Source organism: Girardinichthys multiradiatus, chromosome 2 (assembly GCF_021462225.1).
Source record: "Girardinichthys multiradiatus isolate DD_20200921_A chromosome 2, DD_fGirMul_XY1, whole genome shotgun sequence".
NCBI lineage: Eukaryota > Metazoa > Chordata > Actinopteri > Cyprinodontiformes > Goodeidae > Girardinichthys > Girardinichthys multiradiatus.
This window is the reverse complement of record NC_061795.1, coordinates 2,531,903-2,554,100: the sequence shown is the minus strand read 5'-3', so window position 1 is coordinate 2,554,100 and position 22,198 is coordinate 2,531,903. Positions and strand designations below refer to the sequence as shown.

Sequence of the window (22,198 nt, the reverse complement as noted above, 5' to 3'; positions counted from 1 at the left end):
TAAAAACACTTTTCTTTTATTGGTACGATGAAATATGCTAATTTTGTGAGATAGGAATTTTGGGTTTTCATGAGCTGTATGCCAAAATCATCCGTATTAAGACAATAAAAGACCTGAAATATTTCAGTTAGTGTGCAATGAATCTAAAATATATGAATGTTAAATTTTCATCAAGACATTATGGAAAATAATGAACTTTATCACAATATGCTAATATTTTGAGAAGGACCTGTATAGGCTAATGTTAATTTAGCCCTCATTCGTATTTTAAAATGTCTTCAAAGAGTCACCCAGACTGAGTAATTACCAGATTATTTCAGTAAAAAGAGCATCGTAGACAGGTTCAGTAGTGGAAAGATGAGGATGTGAAAGACTGTATGGGCAATTACCTCAGCAAAAAGTTCATTAATTCAAGGATGTTAACTTAAAGTGGCAAAGGATTTAAGACTCATTATTTTAAAGTGTAATCTAAATCATGTTGCTGAAGTTAATCTAATATTGTCTAGACAATACAAGTATTCAAACCCTTGAACTTCACATTTTCGTACAAACAGATGTCAGTGTGTTTTATTAATATTTAAAGGGGTTGGGCAACAAGTAATGTGCATATTTGTGAGGTGGAATAAAAATTATACATTCTTGTAATATTTTTTGCAAATAGAAACTGAAAAGTGATGTGTTCGATTGTTTTAGGCCTCTATGAGTTAATACATGGCAGGACTATCATCTGCTGTAATTACAGCTGCAAGCATTTTGGGGTATGTCTCTACCAGCTTTGTACATCCAGAGACTGAACTTTTTCCTATTCTTTGCAAAATAGACTAGATAAAAAACATCTAAGCAGACAATTTCTTACCTGAATTCTTTATTAAATTTATGTCTTGACTTTAATTGGCCAGTTTTAACAGATGAGTATGCTTTTGATCTAAACTACTCCACTGTAGCTCTGGCTGTGTGTTTAGGAGCATTGTCCTACTGGATAACAGGTTTTCTTCTAAGATTCCCCTGCAGCTCCTTCAGAGACACCCGGAGCTTATTTTCTGCTTCTCTAATTAATGTTCTCCCTGCCTGGTGTGTCAGATCAGGGTTAGGCCATGTTATCAAAGGTCAGCAGTTTTGCTGTGTTCCTTGGTCTTCATGATGCCGTTTGTTTACTGATGCTCTTTAACAAACTTTCAAGGCCATAACAGAACAGCTGCTAGATTTGACCCCTGGATAATGAAACATGGTTTACTTATCAGCACAGAAAATACTTTTCCTGCTTTAAAATCAGAAGTTTACTTTATGCAGAAGACAAAACAAAAAAACAGCACTGAGTTGTTGCAGTTTTTGTGTTTTTGACAAAATCAGGCTGGTTACATTTTAGCAACTCTGAAACCCTTCTCTAAGGAAAACTATGCAGTGGTATGGCAAATCAAAAAACATGGAATTCCTTTTGGAAGCCACTGATGCCACTATTTCTGCTTTCCTCTGATGGGAACAGAGACCTTTTGAGTTTTTTTTTTTTTTTATCAGGACATGGTTCAAAGAACAGCTTCTCTAATGGTGCTGTTTGGAGGTGCATTGGCTCAAACGGCATGTTAACTTGCACATCTGGGAAAACATCACAAATAACGAATGATCCCTATTTACTGTGACATGAATGCATAGTTTTTGTCAAGAATGAGACCTGCAAAGCAATAAAAAACCACACTCTGCATCTGTTTTGTAAGTAAGTAAGTAAGACTTAATAGTACTGTAACAGTTGAAAAATTACAGGCCTGAATCAAGCAAAATTGCATTTGGTTGGCAGGCATTTAGCTGCCAGACCCTGGCAGTCTGTCTCATATGCTCCTAAACTATAAACACAATGATGCTGGTAGAAGTGAACCAACCTAGTGGTAAACATGCTCCTCATGTTTTATGATTCATGTAACTGGCATGAAAATGTCAAATGAGCAGACCTTTTACTTTTGTAAATGTTTCTGGTTTTTTTTACCGGTTTCAATATTATTAGGATTTTTTTTATTTATTTAATAATTCAGGATTAAAGTTTTAAGTACAGAGTTTCTGGATTTTTGCATACAATGTCACAAGCTTTTGCAGTTGCAAAAGTTTACAAACAATATTCATTGGCTTAAATGCCATTCACTTTGGCTTTTATTTCTTCTTTTTTTTCTGCCATGTTTGTTTTATCTTGGAATGATTATAAAAATACATTGAAACAGAACAACTAGATGCACAAGCTTGAATTTATAATGGTTTTCTATAATCCACTCAAGGTCTAGCTAAAATACAACTAAAACACTCATTTAGGATGATTTACATTCAAGCTGTATTTTAATATAGCATGTGATAATGTACTTTTGGATAATTCAGTTTTTTTATTTTGGAACAACTTAATATTTTGAGTTGAGTTTCTATAAAATTAAGTCAAACGGGTTTGAATTCTTTATTTGAAAGAAATTATTAAATAATTTAAGTAGGTCTAGCTTGAATCATTGAACAAACTTCATTAAATTAACTTTCATTAAGTTAATTTAATTACTTCTTTTCAATTCATCGAAGTAGGATCTCTTTAGACTGTATCCTTAAAAGCCGTTTGTTCCAGGTAACCAACACGTTTAAATAAACACCAATAATTCTGCCAGAAAGAGTGGTCAAACATACCAGAAGCTATTTCATGAATACAAAAATTGTGTGGTCAAAGCAACATTTAACCAAGTATTAGTGGAGGTCGATGTGTACATTTGAATCTGTAGGTAATTCTGACTAGCTTGTGCAGGCTTTTTAAGAAATAACTGGAATTTTATTTTATTATGATTTAGCCTGGTTTTAATACAGGTCCTTCTAAAACAATTACCATATTGTGATGAAGTTCATTATTTTCCATAATGTCATGATGAAAATTTAACATTCATATCTTTTAGATTCATTGCACACTAACTGAAATATTTCAGGTCTTTTATTGTCTTAATACGGATGATTTTGGCATACAGCTCATGAAAACCCAAAATTCCTATCTCACAAAATTAGCATATCATTAAAAGGGTCAGAGTGCTGTATCAAGGCACCTCAGTGGGAAGTCTGTGGGAAGGAAAAAGTGTGGCAGAAAACGCTGCACAACGAGAAGAGGTGACCGGACCCTGAGGAAGATTGTGGAGAAGGGCCGATTCCAGACCTTGGGGGACCTGCAGAAGCAGTGGACTGAGTCTGGAGTAGAAACATCCAGAGCCACCGTGCACAGGACGTGTGCAGGAAATGGGCTACAGGTGCCGCATTCCCCAGGTCAAGCCACTTTTGAACCAGAAACAGCGGCAGAAGCGCCTGACCTGGGCTACAGAGAAGCAGCACTGGACTGTTGCTCAGTGGTCCAAAGTACTTTTTTCGGATGAAAACAAATTCTGCATGTCATTCGGAAATCAAGGTGCCAGAGTCTGGAGGAAGACTGGAGGAACTTTATCACAATATGCTAATATTTTGAGAAGGACCTGTATTTGATTGACCCCAAATAATGCCATATAAACCTTGATGAGTGTATGTAAACATCTGACCCCAAATGTACAAATAAACAGGGTTTAAAGTGTTGAAGGGTTTATTTTCTTCTCTGTTTTTTCTTTCTCCAGTGGAATTCCAGGAAAGAAATGTGGCAGCATCATAATTAGAGCTGAGGAGCTGAGCAACTGCAGGGTAAGAGTCAGATTTCCCCTTACGACTTTAAGATGCTGTCGTCTCATTTTACTACCAGTCAGTGTTCTTATTTCTTCATCAGCCGTCTTATACTTTCCTCATTTAAACTAGAAAGTCTTAATTGGCTTACGCTGAAATTTTGTTAGGAATATTAAACTATTTTCACAAACAACTTCATTTGACTTTTGTGAATAGACACAGTTGCCTTTAAGCTTTCTACAGCTTGGCTTCTGTTGGGATAAATCTAAATACTTTGGTTTAGGTATGCATATGTTTTTACTAGACCAACGGTTTCACAGCAACAGTTGTCAACCAAATTATTTAGTTTAAAATATTAACAACTACGCCACTCTGGTAAAATGTACATTTTTCTACATAAAAAAACAGTTTATAAAGCCAGATTGATGATCTTGAGTTAGAGCATAGAATTGCGATGGACAGAATATGACCAAAATTAGGGCTGTAAAACCTATAACAAATATGTCATCATATTGTAAATAAGTATTAATATTGCAAAAACCTGTATGGAAATTAATAACAACGATATTGCCATCATGTGGTTCTATGATACAGTGAAGCCATAAGCAGTAGACAATATAGCAATCACTCTGCTTTGGCCGATTCAACACATCCCAATGATCTAATATCACCATATTGCCCATTCTTTGCTTCAGAAGTCCCACGTTAAACTCCCAATGAAAATAGTTTGTAACTGGATAATTACAGTTAATCGGCACTGATGAGTTCATGGGGAATGCTGTTTGGTGTAATAATTAGGCCCGAGCAGGAAGGCCTGCAAGGGCCTATTGTAATCGCAAGAATTCTTCTATCTTTATTATTATTCCAGGGACTTTTGGCGGGGCAATATGGGGACTTTGCCAAGCCCTAGATACACACGCTTTTACCCAAAATTGTCCCCCGCGTGAAATTATTGTTCTTTAATGTCGTTGTCAGTGGGCGTGACCAAAGGTATTAGCCACGCCCCCAAACGTGAGATAGGCTGAACCGTAAGTCGTACAGATCTGAAATTGGGCACACAGGTAGAGCTCCTCAAACCAAACAAAAAAGTTTCTTGGGGATATGCCCTAAAATGCACAGGAAGTCGGCCATTTTGGATTAAAGGCTAATTTCTGGCCGTTTTTCACTTTTACTCACCTCGAACTTTAACGGACTCCTCCTAGGGATTTTGAGCTATCGGCTTCATATATGGTCAATATGCAGTTAAGGCATGGGGGATTAAAAGTTATCAAAATCCTGAGTTTTCGGCCATGTTTAGGGGGCGTGCCTGGGACACGAACTTGGCGTTTGCGCTCAAAGTGAAAAACTGCAATAACTTTTCCAAAGAAACGTCAAATCACACCAAAGTTGGCATGAAGGAGGACCTTCGGGTTCCCGACGATGCTATGGGGTCATATGCTGACATCATCAAAGCCACGCACCCTGAGAACAGGAAGTCACTTTTTTCACTTGGAAAGGTGCCTCTCTGACCCTCTTAACCCAATCAACTTGAAAGTGTATCAGAACACAGATAACTAGTGGGTCTAACTTTGTTTGAAGTACAGTAACTTTTCATAAAAGGGCATGGCCGTGGTGGCGCGGCCAATTTGGACATCATGCCATGGCCATACGTTTTGCTCTAATTTCCACATAGATCATCTGATCTGCACCAAACTCAATGTGATTGATCCTTGTCCAGTCCCCAACAGAGATCTGATGACACATTTGGTGGGCATGGCCTAATTTGTCCACAGCGCCCCCTAGAAAATTTAAAACATCAGCCCCAAGCCATGCTTTGACCGAGGATTGTGAAATTTGGTACACATATGTAACTAGTCAGGACCTACAAAAAAGTATCTTGGAGCATTGATCCAAACCCCACAGGAAGTCGGCCAATTTGGATTGAATTTGCCATTTTGACCCCGGTTTGGCTGTTTTTTAGCCCGCATATCTGAGCGAACTCCTCCTACAGCTTTTGACTTAGAGACTTGAAAATCTCTCAGTATACTCTTAAGGCAATGGGGATCAAAACTTATCAAAAGCTTTTTGATACATGAAAGCATGTGGGCGTGGCCACGCCTCAAAATATGACTTCTTGCCATCAAACACGAAATTGATATAGCTCCCACAAGGAAAGTCACAGACACATGAAACTTTCTGGGATTGATCTGCCTCTAGGCCTCAACAATATTCACTGATCAGATGCTGACATCATCGAAGCCACGCCCCCTGAGAACAGGAAGTGTAATGTTTCACTTAGTGTGGCCCATATTTGATCTCCTTCACCTAATCAACATGAAACTGTCCCAAGTCACAGATAACATGATGGTCTAAGTTTGTGTCTAGTACTGACTGCTTTAGCTGAAGGATGTGGCCGTGGAGGCATGGCGAAGTCTGATGTCACACCACGGCCATACATTTGGCTCTAAATTACACATGCATGGTCCGATTCACTCCAAAATAAATAAATATGGTTGATCTTTGTCAACCCCCAAACAGCTCTATTGGATTACATTGGAATTTGGATCAACAGCGCCCCCTTTGGAGACTTCAAGGGCTATATCTCCCTCATACATCATTGGATCCACTTGTAGTATACATGATCATGAGTTAATGATGGACATGTTGACACAGTAAATAGATTACATCACTTTAGCCCCGTCCACTTATAAACAAACGAGTGTAGCTTCCATATGGAAGGTTCGATTCACTCCAAACTGATTGATCTTTGTCAGCCCCTAAGCAGCTCTATTAGATTACATTGGAATTTGGATCAACAGTGCCCCCTAGGACATTACAAGTGCTCTATCTCCATACATCATCAGATCCACTTGAAATTTAATATACATCATCATGGATCAATGCTGGACATGTTGACACAATCAATTGACAACATTAATTTAGCCCCGCCCACTAACAAACAACTGAGTGCAGTTTCCATCGGGAAGGTTGTATTTTGGCCAAATTTGGATCATTTCTTACCAGAGCAGAACTTAACATGACCAAACAATGTATGAAAGGTGGCTCGCAGCGCCACTTAGTGGGAACGTGCGGAATCAAGCAGCGGGCTCCTCGGTGGCGTGGAGGAGGCTGTGCCAGGCTCCCGCGGTCGCTACACAAGCCGAGCGGCGCTTGGCTGTGAGGGCTGCCCAATGCTGCTTGCAGCTTTAATTATTTTTGTTCGTTGTTGTTTAACATCTATTTTCATTTCTCCTGTTTAGGAGTCAGTGATGCTTCAGTTTTGTGGCAACAAGTTGGATAAGAAGGACTTCTTTGGGAAATCGGATCCATTTCTAGTGTTCTACCGCAGTAATGAAGACGGATCGTAAGTTCTATAAGACATTTTTAGACGTCGGCTTGGTGAACTGATAAATGATTTAACGCATGTGAACAACAGAAACACAGACGGCATGTAAAGATGACTTTAATGTACTCAAAGCCTGAGTACCCTTGTTCATGCTCCAAAAGCTCCTATGTAGAGCGGCTTGTCTTTGTGATGTTGCATAATGCTCGATGATGTATACGTGACATGCCCTCCGTCCCTCATCATGAAGAAGCAGTAGATGAGCCGATAAAATAGGACAGAGTTGACAAGAGGAAAACAAAGAAGGGAGTGATGGATAAGATGGAATTAAGTGAAAACTTTGTGTGGAGGTCACATTTTTTCTGCCCTGCAGATGCTTGTTATTGAAGTCGACTTGAGCGTCTCGCACTTAACACATTCTCTTTAGAGCAGCTGGGTTTGTACTGATGCAGCTTAAATGCTGCGCTGCGGGGTATAACAGCAGCACAGCATGGTAACAAAGAGCCAGTATAGATTTGATTTAAAACAAAAGGGAGAAATTATTGACAAAGAGCTGCATGTATTGTTGGGTTATTATTTTTTTCATGTTTTGTCATCATAATACTTCTATATGTCTTACAGCTACACCATCTGCCACAAAACAGAAGTAGTGAAGAATACTCTGGACCCAGTGTGGCAGGCCTTTAAAATTCCTGTCAGGGCGCTGTGCAATGGAGACTACGACAGGTACAACACAGCCCTCAGCAGGAATCCTGCAAACCCTCAAGAACTGTTTACAGATAATTGGGTGGATTAATAATGTGATCAGATCCAGTGAAGACACTTTAGCATTCAGAATTTTAACTACAAAAATATTCAGGCGTGATGGTGATATGTGCTGACAGTAAAAAATTAATTAGCTTATGAAATCTCAAGAAACTTGCAAGAAAAGCCACAATGATGTGTTTTCTTATGTTTGAATGCTGGAAAAAGCTAATGTGTTAACAAAAGAAAAATAACCATTCATACAAAAGGTAATTTAAAGTTCTTTATAGGAAAATAAAGTAACAAAAGCTAAAGAAAATTACACTGGAACAAGAAATGCATTACTGGAATAATAGTAAGAACTACACATGTTTAAATGCTAATCTAAAAAATTGTAGAACTGAAATGATAAAGCAATTGCTTAAGTTTATGTGTAAACTGCATTAACTAGTGATATTTTCAGTACAGATTTAAAGAACAGTTTCTGCACATCTCTGGTTTTCAGGCAGTTGGTTCCAGAGCTAAGGACCAAAAAACTAAATGCTGCCTCCTGCTTAGTTCTGGTTCTGGGAGCTGATGATACTACATGGTTTCTACCAGACCTCCAACTCTGAAATAAATTTAGGCGAAAGACCATTCAGTTCCTTATAGACCACCAACAAGATTTTAGATTTTATGCTTTTACAATCAGCGAGTCAGTGCAGTGATTTCAGTGCTGGTGTAATGTGATCCTTTTTCTTTGTGTGAGCCAAGACTCTGGCAGCAGTATTATGGGTGAGCAGCAGCTTCCTGAGTAATTATTTTTATAGAGACCTGAAAAGATACTAATACTGTTCTGTAACCTACTGAAAATAAAGCCTTGGGTACATTTTTGTGTCCAGCTTTTATTAAATACTCTTTATTCTGGCAATGCTTCTAAGATCGTAGTAGGCTAATTTAGTAATGCACTTTATGTAGTTGTTAAAATTAAAGTCTGAGTCTATGATGACACTGAGGGCTCTTGCATGCTCTTTGGTCTTTACCCTATAGAGTCTAGTTGAGTGCTGGCTCTAAGATTACATACAGGAGTTGGACAATGAAACTGAAACACCTGGTTTTAGACCACAATAAATTATTAGTATGGTGTAGGGCCTCCTTTTGCGGCCAATACAGCATCAATTCGTCTTGGGAATGACATATACAAGTCCTGCACAGTGGTCAGAGGGATTTTAAGCCATTCTTCTTGCAGGATAGTGGCCAGGTCACTACGTGATACTGGTGGAGGAAAACGTTTCCTGACTCGCTCCTCCAAAACACCCCAAAGTGGCTCAATAATATTTAGATCTGGTGACTGTGCAGGCCATGGGAGATGTTCAACTTCACTTTCATGTTCATCAAACCAATCTTTCACCAGTCTTGCTGTGTGTATTGGTGCATTGTCATCCTGATACACGGCACCGCCTTCAGGATACAATGTTTGAACCATTGGATGCACATGGTCCTCAAGAATGGTTCGGTAGTCCTTGGCAGTGATGCGCCCATCTAGCACAAGTATTGGGCCAAGGGAATGCCATGATATGGCAGCCCAAACCATCACTGATCCACCCCCATGCTTCACTCTGGGCATGCAACAGTCTGGGTGGTACGCTTCTTTGGGGCTTCTCCACACCGTAACTCTCTCGGATGTGGGGAAAACAGTAAAGATGGACTTATCAGAGAACAATACATGTTTCACATTGTCCACAGCCCAAGATTTGCGCTCCTTGCACCATTGAATCCGACGTTTGGTATTGGCCTGAGTGACCAAAGGTTTGGCTATAGCAGCCCGGCCATGTATATTGACCCTGTGGAGCTCCCGACGGACAGTTCTGGTGGAAACAGGAGACTTTAGGTGCACATTTAATTCTGCCGTGATTTGGGCAGCCGTGGTTTTATGTTTTTTGGATACAATCCAGGTTAGCACCCGAACATCCCTTTCAGACAGCTTCCTCTTGCGTCTACAGTTAATCCTGTTGGATGTGGTTGGACCTTCTTGATGGTATGCTGACATTACCTTGGATACCGTGGCTCTCAATACATCACAAAGACTTGCTGTCTTGGTCACAGATGCACCAGCAAGACGTGCACCAACAATTTGTCCTCTTTTGAACTCTGGTATGTCACCCATAATGTTGTTTGCATTTAAATATTTTGAGCAAAACTGTGCTCTTACCCTGCTAATTGAACCTTCACACTCTGCTCTTACTGGTGCAATGTGCAATCAATGAAGACTGGCTACCAGGCTGGTCCAATTTAGCCATGAAACCTCCCACACTAAAATGACAGGTGTTTCAGTTTCATTGTCCAAGCCCTGTATGTAAGCTGGATAAAATTCACTCATCGTAATATGGCCACATTGACTAAGTGACGGCGCTGGACTTTGGTTATGTGGTGATTCAGAAATAGGAACTTGTTTGTCATGAACATATGGTACCTTTTCCAGGAATCAGGATAGTATTGTGGGGCAATTATCTTGCCCTTTTCTTCATCCTCCAGGATAAAACAGCTCACCTTGGTAGAACTTTATTTGTCATAGTTTTGATTGCCGACTTGACCCACATGCAGAGAACACTCAGGAACAAAGAATGTTTTAATTATTTTATTTAAAGACAGGAACGAGGATCTGGCAACCATGAAGGCCGGGCTGGGCTGTGATGGGAAGGAACGGAGGTAAGTAATAGTAACTTGGAACGAATAGACTAGGTGCAGCTAATGCTTACTGATGGGGCGTTGGTATCCGCCAGGGAGAGGACACATCAGGACTGAGAGCTGATCCAGAGAACGATGTCGGCAGGAGCCAGGGAAATAATCCTTTGAGGAGGGGTGTACAGGATTCGCGGCTGGAGTGGTACACTGATCCGTTCGGACTGCCAGCCAGGTAAGATGTCCGGTGAAGTTCACGGTCCGTGGGAATTCCAGAGATTCTTCTAAACCAAAGTAGCGAAGCATAGAGCAATACTTGCATAAGAGAGGCAAAGGTTACTGAGAGCTTGGCTTGACAAGAACACTTTAAAACGTGAGATTCGAGGAGAGCTGGTTGTAATACCACTGGGGCAAAACAGTCAGCCACTGATATGCTGGCAGTCCTCCCTTTTATTGCACCGTGGCTGATGACCAGATAGGCTGCACCTGTCAGCCTCCAGATCTCAGGACTCCTACGACACCTAGTGAGGAAACTGGTTACTGGCATGATCAGCAGTTCAGATCCTGACAACACCTCCCCCTCAACAGCCGCCACCCGGCGGCCCATGCGGGACCCGCTGGGAGGCAAGGAAGTCCCGGATGAGGACAAGGTCCAATATAAAGGAACCCGGCACTCAGGAGCATTCCTCCGGACCGTACCCCTCTCAGTCGACGAGGTACTGCCACCCACAACCTCGTTGACGGGAGGCCAGGATCCGGCGGACCAAATAAGCGGGGTGGCCCTGGAAGTCCCGGGCGGGCGGAGGGGGCTCGGCCGGAGGGCAGAGCATACTGGCATGGACAGGCTTAATCAGAGAGACATGGAATACAGGGTGAATGTGGAAACTGGAAGGCAGGCGGAGACGAACAGTGGAGGGACTGATAACAGAATGGATGACATAAGGACCTATAAACCTGGGAGACAGTTTCTTTGACATAGACCTGAGTGGGACGTCACGTACAGAGAGCCAAACCTTCTGACACGGGCGGTAGGTGGGAGCCGGCATACGTTGCCGATCAGCATAGCATTTATTGAGGGCGGCATACCTCTGGAATGCCCTGGTGGTGAAGGACCACATACGCTTGCATCTGCGGATGTGGTACTGGACTGTAGGTACGGTCGCCTCTTCGTTGTCGGCAGGACACAAGGGCAGCTGGTACCCCAAGGAGGCTTCAAAAGGGGTACAGCCTGTAGCAGCTGAGATGCGAGAGTTGTGGGAGTACTCCACCCACGGTAGAAAGGTGCTCCACTGGGTGGGGTCTGATGACGTGACACACCTTAAGGCCGACTCCAGTTCCTGATTCAACCGCTCCACCTGACCATTAGACTGGGGATGGTAGCCGGAGGTCAGTGAGACCTTTGCCCCAAGGGCGGCACAAAACTCCTTCCAAACCCGGGCGGTGAACTGGGGACCTTGGTCAGATAAGATCTCTTGAGGGATGCCGTGGACCCGAAACACGTGCTTGACCAGCAGTTTTGCCGTTTGGAGGGCAGAAGGCAGCTTTCATAGCGGGATGAGGTGACAAGCCTTCGAGAAGCGATCAATGATGGTAAGGATGGCGGTCATGCCACCGGAACATGGTAGTCCTGTCACGAAATCTATGGCGATGTGGGACCAGTGCCGTGAAGGGGTACTCAGCAGCTGTAATAAGCCCGCTGGAGGTCGGTTGGAGGTCTTATTCCTGGCGCAGGGCACACAAGCAGCAATGTAGTCTCGGTGCAAGGTAGGCCACCAGTACCTCCTGGTGATCAAGGCTATAGTTCGGCTGGCCCCGGAATGAGTGGCGAATCTGGCCGAATGGAACCAGCCAATCAGACAGAATCGTATGGAAAAAGGAACATAGAGGCGGCCCACTGGTCCGTTATCAGGCCACGGGTCATCAGAAAGGGCTCGCCGCAGGCTCTCCTCTATCTCCCAGGTTAATGCACCGACAGTACAGCTGGGGGGTAGAATAGGGACTATTTCTTTCTCTGACCGAACTGACGTGAGAGCGTCAGTTCGATCATGGTGCTCTTAGATCCGGGCATAAAAGAAATAGACAAATTAAAACGGGAGAAAAACAACGACCAACGTGACTGACGTGAGTTAAGACATTTGGCAGACTGGATGTAAGACAAGTTTTTGTGTTCTGTCCATACCAGTATGTTCAGCGCCCTCCAACCAGTGACGCCATTCCTCCAGCGGCAGCTTGATGGCCAACAACTCTCTGTCGCCCACGTCGTAGTTCTGTTCAGCCGCAGACAGGCGGCGGGAGAAAAAGGCACAAGGGTGGAGTCTCCCATCCAGGTCCGAACGCTGGGAAAGTACCGCCCATGCTCTGGTGTCCGAGGCGTCCACCTCCACAACGAACTGCTTACTAGTGTCCAGGTGGATGAGCACGGGGGCCTGGGAGAATCGGTTCTTGAGTCTGGAGAAGGCTGCGTCAGCCTCAGTGGTCCAGATGTACGGTACCTTGGACAAAGTGAGGGCCGTTAAAGGTCTGACCACCTGGCTGTAGTTCCATATGAAGCGTTGGTAGAAGTTAGAAAAGCTGAGAAATCGCTGCAGTTGTTTCCTTGAATCAGGTCTAGGCCAGTCCAAGACAACTCTGATCTTCTCCAGATCAGCGCGAACCTGTCCACCCTTGAGACTTAGCCCCAAGAAACTGATGGATGCCTGATGAAAGTCACACTTCTCAGCCTTCACGAAAAGTTGATTTTCCAGCAGACATCGGAGAACCAGGCGGACATGCCGGCGGTGATCAGCCAGGTTCCTGGAGTAAATTAAAATGTCATCCAAATAAACAAAAACAAAGGTGTTCAAATAGTCTCTTAAAACATCATTCACCAGGGCCTGGAAGACCGCTGGGGCATTGCATGAGCTGAATGGCATAACCAGGTACTCAAAGTGTCCCACTGGCGTCTTGAAGGCGGTCTTCCACTCGTCTCCCTGGCGGATACGTACAAGGTGATAGGCGTTTCTAAGATCTAGTTTGGTGAAGATGGTGGCATCCTGTACAGGTTTGAAGGCTGAGGAGAGTAACGGTAATGGGTATTTGTTTTTAACTGTTATGGCATCTAGGCCTCTATAATCAATACACGGCCGGAGACTGCCGTCCTTTTTCCCTACAAAGAAGAATCCTGCCCCCAGAGGTGAAGACGAGGGGCGAATGATTCCAGCAGCTAGGGAGTCAGCTACGTATTTCTCCATAACTAATCGTTCAGGCTGAGAGATTCTAAATAAACGACTAGTGGGTAACGGGGCCCCGGGCAAAAGCTCAATAGCACAGTCGTAAGGGCGGTGACTAGGCAACGATAATGCTCGGGTCTTACTAAAAACGTGTCGAAGGTCATGGTATTCGGGTGGAACCCGGGCTAAATCTGCTGGTTCAATAGCTACGGTCTCTGCAGGGTTAGTTCTTGGGGTAACAGCTGATCTTAAACAGGTTGACAGGCAACGGGTGGACCAGGTGTCTACCCTGAGTTCAGCCCAGTTTAGGTGGGGATTGTGTTCCCGCAACCAGGGGAAACCCAGGACCAGGGCGCTTTGTGAGACCGGGAAATCGTGTAGGGAGATGAGTTCTCTGTGGTTTCCAGATAAAACTAACTCTAAAGGCTTAGTACAGTGAGTGATTCTGTGCAATGCCTGCCCGTCCACAGCCAGGACCATGTGTGGCATGGACAACTGCTCTACTTCTAAGTGAAGCTGGGTAATAAGGTCTGATCTATCAGGTTCAAAACACTGCCTGAATCCAACAGGGCCGTTAAAGGGACAGAGTCCTGATCTAATATTAGCTTGGCAGGTAACGTTAATCTAGGGGCCTTAAGATCTAAGTTCTAAGTCCCCCCTCTTTTGGCCGAACAGGACAAACTGAGACCATATGAGTGGAAGAACCACGGTAAAAACACCGGTGAGCCTCACGACGGTGCTGCCGTTCGTCAGGAGACAGCCGCGCCCTACTGCGTGGGCTCTGGGTCAGTATAGTTAGTGGCTGTGGGAACAGCGGAGGAGCGTGGTGGGGATGATTGCATGGTTCTTTGTAAGACCCCCTCTACACCTGTACACCTGTACCTGACTGTTGTGAAGTGCCTTGAGACAACATGTGTTGTGAATTGGCGCTATATAAATAAAACTGAACTGAACTGAACTGAACTGAACTGAACTGAACTACATAGGTGCGCCTCCTCTCTGTCATTCTGGTGTCCAAATGGATCGCCAAGGCTATATATTTGTTGAGTTCCTCCGGCTCATCTACTAAGGCCAACTCATCTTTTAAAGTCTCATCCAGAGCATGGAAAAAGGCTGTCTTTAATTAACTCTCATTCCATTCTAGAGGCTGCCGCTGCAGTGCGAAAATCTATAGTAAACTCAGCCAGGGGTCGGTTACATTGTTTCATGACCCACAATCGGCGGGCAACAGCGGTCTGATCCACTGCCACATCAAAAACCTGCTTGAACTCTGAGACAAGCTGATCAAAAGTACAACCAAAACGTGTGGGGCTGGTGAAGCACGACTCCACCCAACGGAGCGCTTTACCAGTCAAAAGCTCTAAAACAAATGAAATCCTAGCATCATCATGGGGAAAGGCATGAGGGGAACGGTTAAACACCAAAGCACACTGTAAAAGGAAACCACCACAATTTCCTAACTCCCTTAAATTGTTCAGGATTAGGGGAAGTGACATCACGCACCTGAGGAAGAGGTCGGGTGGCCGTGGCCTCGGCAGATCCTGACATTATTCCAGAAAATAGTTCTTGTTGGAAGGCAAAACATTTGATATTACTCTTAACCTTTGGGGTGGATCTCTGCAAAGGGAACTTTTTAGGAAATTCTGATCATATTTAAATGTTTTCTCTATTAGTCTTTCCAACTTTTACATCTGTGGAGACAGAGTAAACCCTCCAGTCAAAGTAATATTTTTGGATTTCAAAACCTTTATGTTACAAAGTTATAGATTTTATGTTTCAAAGCTCAAATGACAACAACCATGACTCCCCAGGAATGTTGTCTTAAAGAAGCAGAAGCTATGGCTGTAAAACACCAGAGTACAATCCTGATCAGAGTTCTCATAAATCTTTCCTCTGCCACAAATACAAGTGAAGACGGAAGTTTGTTTGTTAAATTAATCTAAAATTTATTAAATTTACTTTTTTGTATGAGGCTTGAAGTGACTTTACATATGGTATACAGTAAAGACGCTGTGAAGGAATAATCGGTTATAGTTTTTTTGCTAAGAAATTCAGTGATTTTATTTGTGAGATTGGAGCATTTTGTTCCTTTACTGTGCTCACTTAGGTGACTGTTAGCTGGACTCTAGATTAGACGTGTTCTGGTTTCTGTGTTGAAGTATACCAAGGTTTGAAAATGTAAGGTTTCAAAACCACATAATAATTATATCATGCTATGTTACTATGGTTTAAGGTTCTGTTAATGAGATGCCAGAGAATGTGACGGAGTGGCAAGAGTGTTCTCCAGCTCTGTGAAGCAAAGGGTAGCACAGTGCTGCCCCTCCTGCACATGTTGCTGCACATTGCTGGTAAACCGGCTGAAAGAAGCTTCCTGCATGTTTTACTGGCTTACAACAGAGAAGCTAACGTTCATTGTGTGGAACCCATGCCTCCCATCCCTCTCATTTTAACAGACTTTTTAAAACTACAGTTGAGGTGCTAATACTGCTGCACAGAATGAAGGGAATAGACTAGCAGGCAAGGGATAACTCACAGATTATTTTGTTTTATTTACCAAAATTAGCATTTACTATCAAAGTTAAATTTGAATCATTTTATTCTACGAAATCTATCTCAGCATTAAGGCATTCCTTTAATGGAACTCATCCATACAACAAGCCCTTCCACAGAGCAGTTGTTATCTCTTTTAACTGATTGTAAAACTTAAGTGTTGAACTTTTTATGCCGTTGTGCTCTACCTTTCCTTTTTCTCTGCAGGAGCATTAAAGTGGAAGTATATGACTGGGACAGAGACGGAGGGTGAGGGTCTACTTTATTATTTTTCTTTAGTTTGTACAAACATATATGTTATTACACTCTATGTGTCTTTGGTGCGCTATTATTTAATCAAATCCATCTGACATGTTTTTGGGAGTTGGATGTAACTCTACATGTTTCAACAATCTGCTGCATTTCCATACGTCTTGGGTGAGGAGTAGAGTTGTGAGGCAGGAGCCTTTTCCTCCAGAGACAACATCCAGGTCTGGCTAAAACTTCCCACAAACCTATGGGAGAATGTATCATAGTGTGATGAAACCAGACCTAAAGTTTTGGGTCACAATTTCAATTTGTATTTCCTATTTGTGGGTTGAGAGTTGAGTACATGGGTGGCGCCCTTGAAAACCTTTCTGCAAATGCCAAATAGCTTTCGATGGAGGTAGTCTGTTGGTGTGGGGCGGCATCTCCTTGACTAGAAAAACAATGCAATGCAGAGAGATAATGTTATTCTGATTCTCATGAACAAAACTCCATCCTCAACGAAGACGATGCTTGTCTATCACAGACTACTTGCATGGCGATGATGGAGTTGGCATTGTCACACTGCCCTGCTCTGGCGTTAACACTGCACGCTAGGCCCCCTCCACGATCCTGGGCCTGGGACAACAGAGCCGTTTTTCCCCCTCTGTCGGCAGGTCTGTTTGTGGGATTGGCTTTGGAGTGCTGCTCGTGTCTGAGTGACCAACTAAACCACATTAGCTGACTCATGCTGCTACAAATGCGGCTTAAAGAATGGGATGTCATCTGTTCAGATTTATGTAGATCTTCATAAGACAAAAAATGACTACAAGAATATAGCTTCTTACCTAATTGTTCCAGTATATAAATTCAGTGCAGTAATAAAAAAACAATACTAATAATTGGAACTCTGACTAGGTGGAATGTTGAGTCAAATTTATCTTGGCATAACACAATGAGCAGGATTGTAAAAAAATATTTCCCAAGGTCACCGTTTGAAAACTGAAACAAACAGTGGTATCTTGGTGTGACCAGGTCTCCATAACAACCATTTATTTTAGGATTTATGTATAAATCTTCATTAGATGTGCCAATTATTGTGCATGGGTTGTGTGTATTATTGCATACCATCAAAGTGGAGTCATGAATGACAAAGATTTTACATACTATAAGAAATGTTCAGCCTTTCCAATGTTTACTGAACAAACATTCTGACAGTGGATGGTCAGAAGCTGAGCCACCTATAATGATAGATGCAGATGACCCAGCTTTCATTATCTCCATGAAATAAAAAAAAACAGCCAACTAGCCCCACGACTACAAAGGCCACAGACCTGGCTAGTGATACCTCTGATTACTTCTCTAATCATTTTAGGATCCTGTATCCCTTATTTTCTCTTTTTAGTTAGAGTGAAATGTGACCATATTTCTTTTTTCTGTTGTTGTTGCTTTTTACAGCCACGACTTCATCGGCGAGTTTAGCACCAGCTACAGAGAAATGTGCAGAAGCCAGTCACAGTTCCATGTCTACGAGGTGCTAACACACGCATACACGAACGCTCGCACGCACACATGCGCGCAGGCACGTGTCTTACAATATATTGTGAGGACCTTTGACTCTCATTGACTTCCATTGATTTCAATTCTTTTTTAGCCCTTTCTGGGACCTAACCTACCCCTAAACCTAACCATTACCAGTACATACCTAACCCTAAGCCTAACCTTAACTCAACTCACACCTTAGTCGTAAACCTAACCCCTAGCAAAACAGCAAATGAGGACCACGAAAATGTCCTCACTTTACACCAAATGGTCCTCACTTTGATGGTGAAATATGAAAAATGGTTCTCACTCAGCTGCAAAAACAGAAGCACACACACAGACAAACAGCACAGCTTTTTGGAATTTATTATCCTCTAGTCTCATATTTCCCCAAACTCAACCTAATTTCAATTAGAGACAAGAAAGAGCAGGAAACACTTTATTTAACCCTTTATCACCTTTATCAAGAAAAGCCCCACTTACATACTCATCAGTAAGATTACATGTGCATTGATAAAAGCTCTGCACACCCCAGCAGCTGTCAGCATTGGACTGTCAGTTTTGGGCTGTTCTCACAACTGTTTTTATTTTTTGGGAGCAACTTTACTCAGGTTGGGGGCACTAGTGGGAAAAACAATAGATATAAAACATACATGAATATTTAAATGATGGTCTAATTCTAGTCAGCAGCCTATTTCTCAGATGAACTGAGAAATAGGCTGATGACTGATTAAGAAGGTTAGCAGAAAAGAAAACTTTAGTTTGTAGTTTATTGTCCATTGTTTTAATTTCAACATCTTTTCTCTGGCCACCTAAAAGATATTAAAAAATCACAAACAGAGGAATAACGACAAAGGATTGATTGAAGACAATAATAAAAGATTATGTCTTCAATAAATCCTCTGCTGTTATTCCTCGTTATTCATTTGTTATGAACAAAGAGATATTTATGGAAAACAGAACATTTGGATTTTTCAAAAACCTTAATTTCTTATGCATAAATAAGCAGCTATTCACACCTTCACATTATCCACAGGAAACCTCCCTGTAGCCTATCAGTTTATGTATGATTTTAAATATATCTTTCTTGGCTTGCCTTTAAATAATATAGCATCCAACTTGATGTGTGAAAATTTGGTTTTGGGTTGTTTCCAAAGCAGCCAGGTTTCTTTCTCCCAATACATTACTTTTATTCCCTTTGTAGCTTGCACATGCTGGGCCAACACTACAGGTCCTTCTCAAAATATTAGCATATTGTGATAAAGTTCATTATTTTCCATAATGTCATGATGAAAATTTAACATTCATATATTTTAGATTCATTACACACTAACTGAAATATTTCAGGTCTTTTATTGTCTTAATACGGATGATTTTGGCATACAGCTCATGAAAACCCAAAATTCCTATCTCACAAAATTAGCATATTTCATCCGACCAATGAAAGAAAAGTGTTTTTAATACAAAAAACGTCAACCTTCAAATAATCATGTACAGTTATGCACTCAATACTTGGTCGGGAATCCTTTGGCAGAAATGACTGCTTCAATGCGGCGTGGCATGGAGGCAATCAGCCTGTGGCACTGCTGAGGTCTTATGGAGGCCCAGGATGCTTCGATAGCGGCCTTTAGCTCATCCAGAGTGTTGGGTCTTGAGTCTCTCAACGTTCTCTTCACAATATCCCACAGATTCTCTATGGGGTTCAGGTCAGGAGAGTTGGCAGGCCAATGGAGCACAGTGATACCATGGTCAGTAAACCATTTACCAGTGGTTTTGGCACTGTGAGCAGGTGCCAGGTCGTGCTGAAAAATGAAATCTTCATCTCCATAAAGCTTTTCAGCAGATGGAAGCATGAAGTGCTCCAAAATCTCCTGATAGCTAGCTGCATTGACCCTGCCCTTGATAAAACACAGTGGACCAACACCAGCAGCTGACACGGCACTCCAGACCATCACTGACTGTGGGTACTTGACACTGGACTTCTGGCATTTTGGCATTTCCTTCTCCCCAGTCTTCCTCCAGACTCTGGCACCTTGATTTCCGAATGACATGCAGAATTTGCTTTCATCCGAAAAAAGTACTTTGGACCACTGAGCAACAGTCCAGTGCTGCTTCTCTGTAGCCCAGGTCTGGGGAATGCGGCACCTGTAGCCCATTTCCTGCACACGCCTGTGCACGGTGGCTCTGGATGTTTCTACTCCAGACTCAGTCCACTGCTTCCGCAGGTCCCCCAAGGTCTGGAATCGGCCCTTCTCCACAATCTTCCTCAGGGTCCGGTCACCTCTTGTCGTTGTGCAACGTTTTCTGCCACACTTTTTCCTTCCCACAGACTTCCCACTGAGGTGCCTTGATACAGCACTCTGGGAACAGCCTATTCGTTCAGAAATTTCTTTCTGTGTCTTACCCTCTTGCTTGAGGGTGTCAATAGTGGCCTTCTGGACAGCAGTCAGGTCGGCAGTCTTACCCATGATTGGGGTTTTGAGTGATGAACCAGGCTGGGAGTTTTAAAGGCCTCAGGAATCTTTTGCAGGTGTTTAGAGTTAACTCGTTGATTCAGATGATTAGGTTCATAGCTCGTTTAGAGACCCTTTTAATGATATGCTAATTTTGTGAGATAGGAATTTTGGGTTTTCATGAGCTGTATGCCAAAATCATCCGTATTAAGACAATAAAAGACCTGAAATATTTCAGTTAGTGTGCAATGAATCTAAAATATATGAATGTTACATTTTCATCATGACATTATGGAAAATAATGAACTTTATCACAATATGCTAATATTTTGAGAAGGACCTGTATGTGTCTCTCTAGGTGCAAGCAAAGGTTCGGCTTTTCCGTTACTGAATAAAATGCTCCTTTTGTTGGTTAAAATCCCTCCCACAAAGAAAGAAATATAGGGTCCAAATGTAAATAATTTGTTCAGATAAAAGCTACTTTACATTTGGATTTGGTGTGTTTTGTGGGAGTTTTTATCATCCCCAACTTATCTGTGTTACAGCTGCAAGCTGGTAAACCAGTGGGATTTACTGAGATCCAGTAACAAGACCACCCATTATTAGACACAGTAGCATATGCATTCAGTCATAACAGTAACATGTATAAAGGCTGGACACTACTATGTCATTGTTGACCATATTGGATGTTGAGGTTGGGCTTGGTGCTCTCTTTCAAGTTATACTAAACTTATGTAATGATCCTGAGGTGACTGTGGCTCAGTAGGAAGAGTAGTTGTCTTGCAATTGGAAGGTTGTGGGTTCAATTCCAGCTTCTTCCTGCTGTATGTCGATGTGCCCCTGGGCAAGGCACTTAACCTCAAGTTGCCTACCGATCTGCGTATCGGTGTATGAATGTGTGAGCTTTAGTGAATGTGGCTCTAGTGTAAAGCGCTTTGAGCGGTCTGTATGACTGGAAAGGCGCTGAATAAATTCAGTCCATTTACCATTTATCCTGCCTGAGGTGTTAGGTTATGGGCTTCAGCATTGTTCGTGCTGTTTATGTGTTCTGACAAGTCTTGCAATATTTTGTTATTTTTGCCATTTTGATTTTGCCGTATCAGTTCATTTCTGTGTCCATTATTGTTCTCTCAGTTTATTCTTTTGTTTTACCTCCTGGTTTACTTTAGTGTTTATGTAAATTTTTGTATTATTATTCTGCTAGATTTCTTCCCTGTGTTGCTCTTTTCCTTTTCTCCCTCAGCTCTCTCCCTTCATCAGTCTTAGCTGTTCCTCATCTCCTCCTGATTGTACTCACCTGTTTTACCATACTTTCTTTCCACTCTTCCCAGAGTAACTGTTTGGCTGTCATTGTGTCTTTGCTGGAGTCTTCCGTTGAACGTTTCATGTCCGTTCTTTCTGCTCCATGCCCTTCGTCTGGTGCTCTGCCCGTGTTTTATCTGCTGTTCTCTTCTTTGGTTTTGCCTGTAAGTTTTATTGTTTTGTTTTTTTCTTAGTGATAAATTGCTCTACTCACTATGCTGCTCCCGAGTTCTTGCTTGCGCTTCGATCCTGCTTACAACTTACAATCCATGACAGCTTACTATGGCATCCATGTTATATATATGGTGTACATTACGCTGCTTTGGTCATTTATATTGTATGTGCATAAAATTATACTCTTAGTCTGACTGATTTTGTGCAGTTTGCCAAAAATATCTACACACTTCCTCATGGTGAGCCCCTTTCCAAACTCCTTCAGCACTTTTTTTCAGATTAAAAGTTTTTTATTAAAAGAGTAAAAAAAAAAATCTCTTTAAAGACGAAATATACCAGCAAATACTCACTAATTAACATTCTGAACA

The 22,198-nt window shown here is 42.2% G+C and overlaps 1 protein-coding gene across 2 annotated transcripts in view; it reads left to right on the top strand.

Moving 5' to 3' along the window:
* The window catches only part of LOC124877428 (copine-8-like), a 153,617-nt gene that overhangs the window by 99,049 nt on the left and 32,370 nt on the right, over positions 1–22,198 (top strand). Inside the window, exons 7-11 of one of the 2 annotated variants that reach the window (XM_047380607.1) lie at positions 3,606–3,669; positions 6,888–6,991; positions 7,592–7,696; positions 16,342–16,383; positions 17,818–17,893. In XM_047380607.1, the coding sequence (XP_047236563.1) occupies positions 3,606–3,669; positions 6,888–6,991; positions 7,592–7,696; positions 16,342–16,383; positions 17,818–17,893 (391 nt within the window). Of the gene's footprint in view, positions 1–3,605; positions 3,670–6,887; positions 6,992–7,591; positions 7,697–16,341; positions 16,384–17,817; positions 17,894–21,674; positions 21,821–22,198 lie in introns of those variants that run through there. The other variant, XM_047380590.1, reaches the window with a different exon arrangement.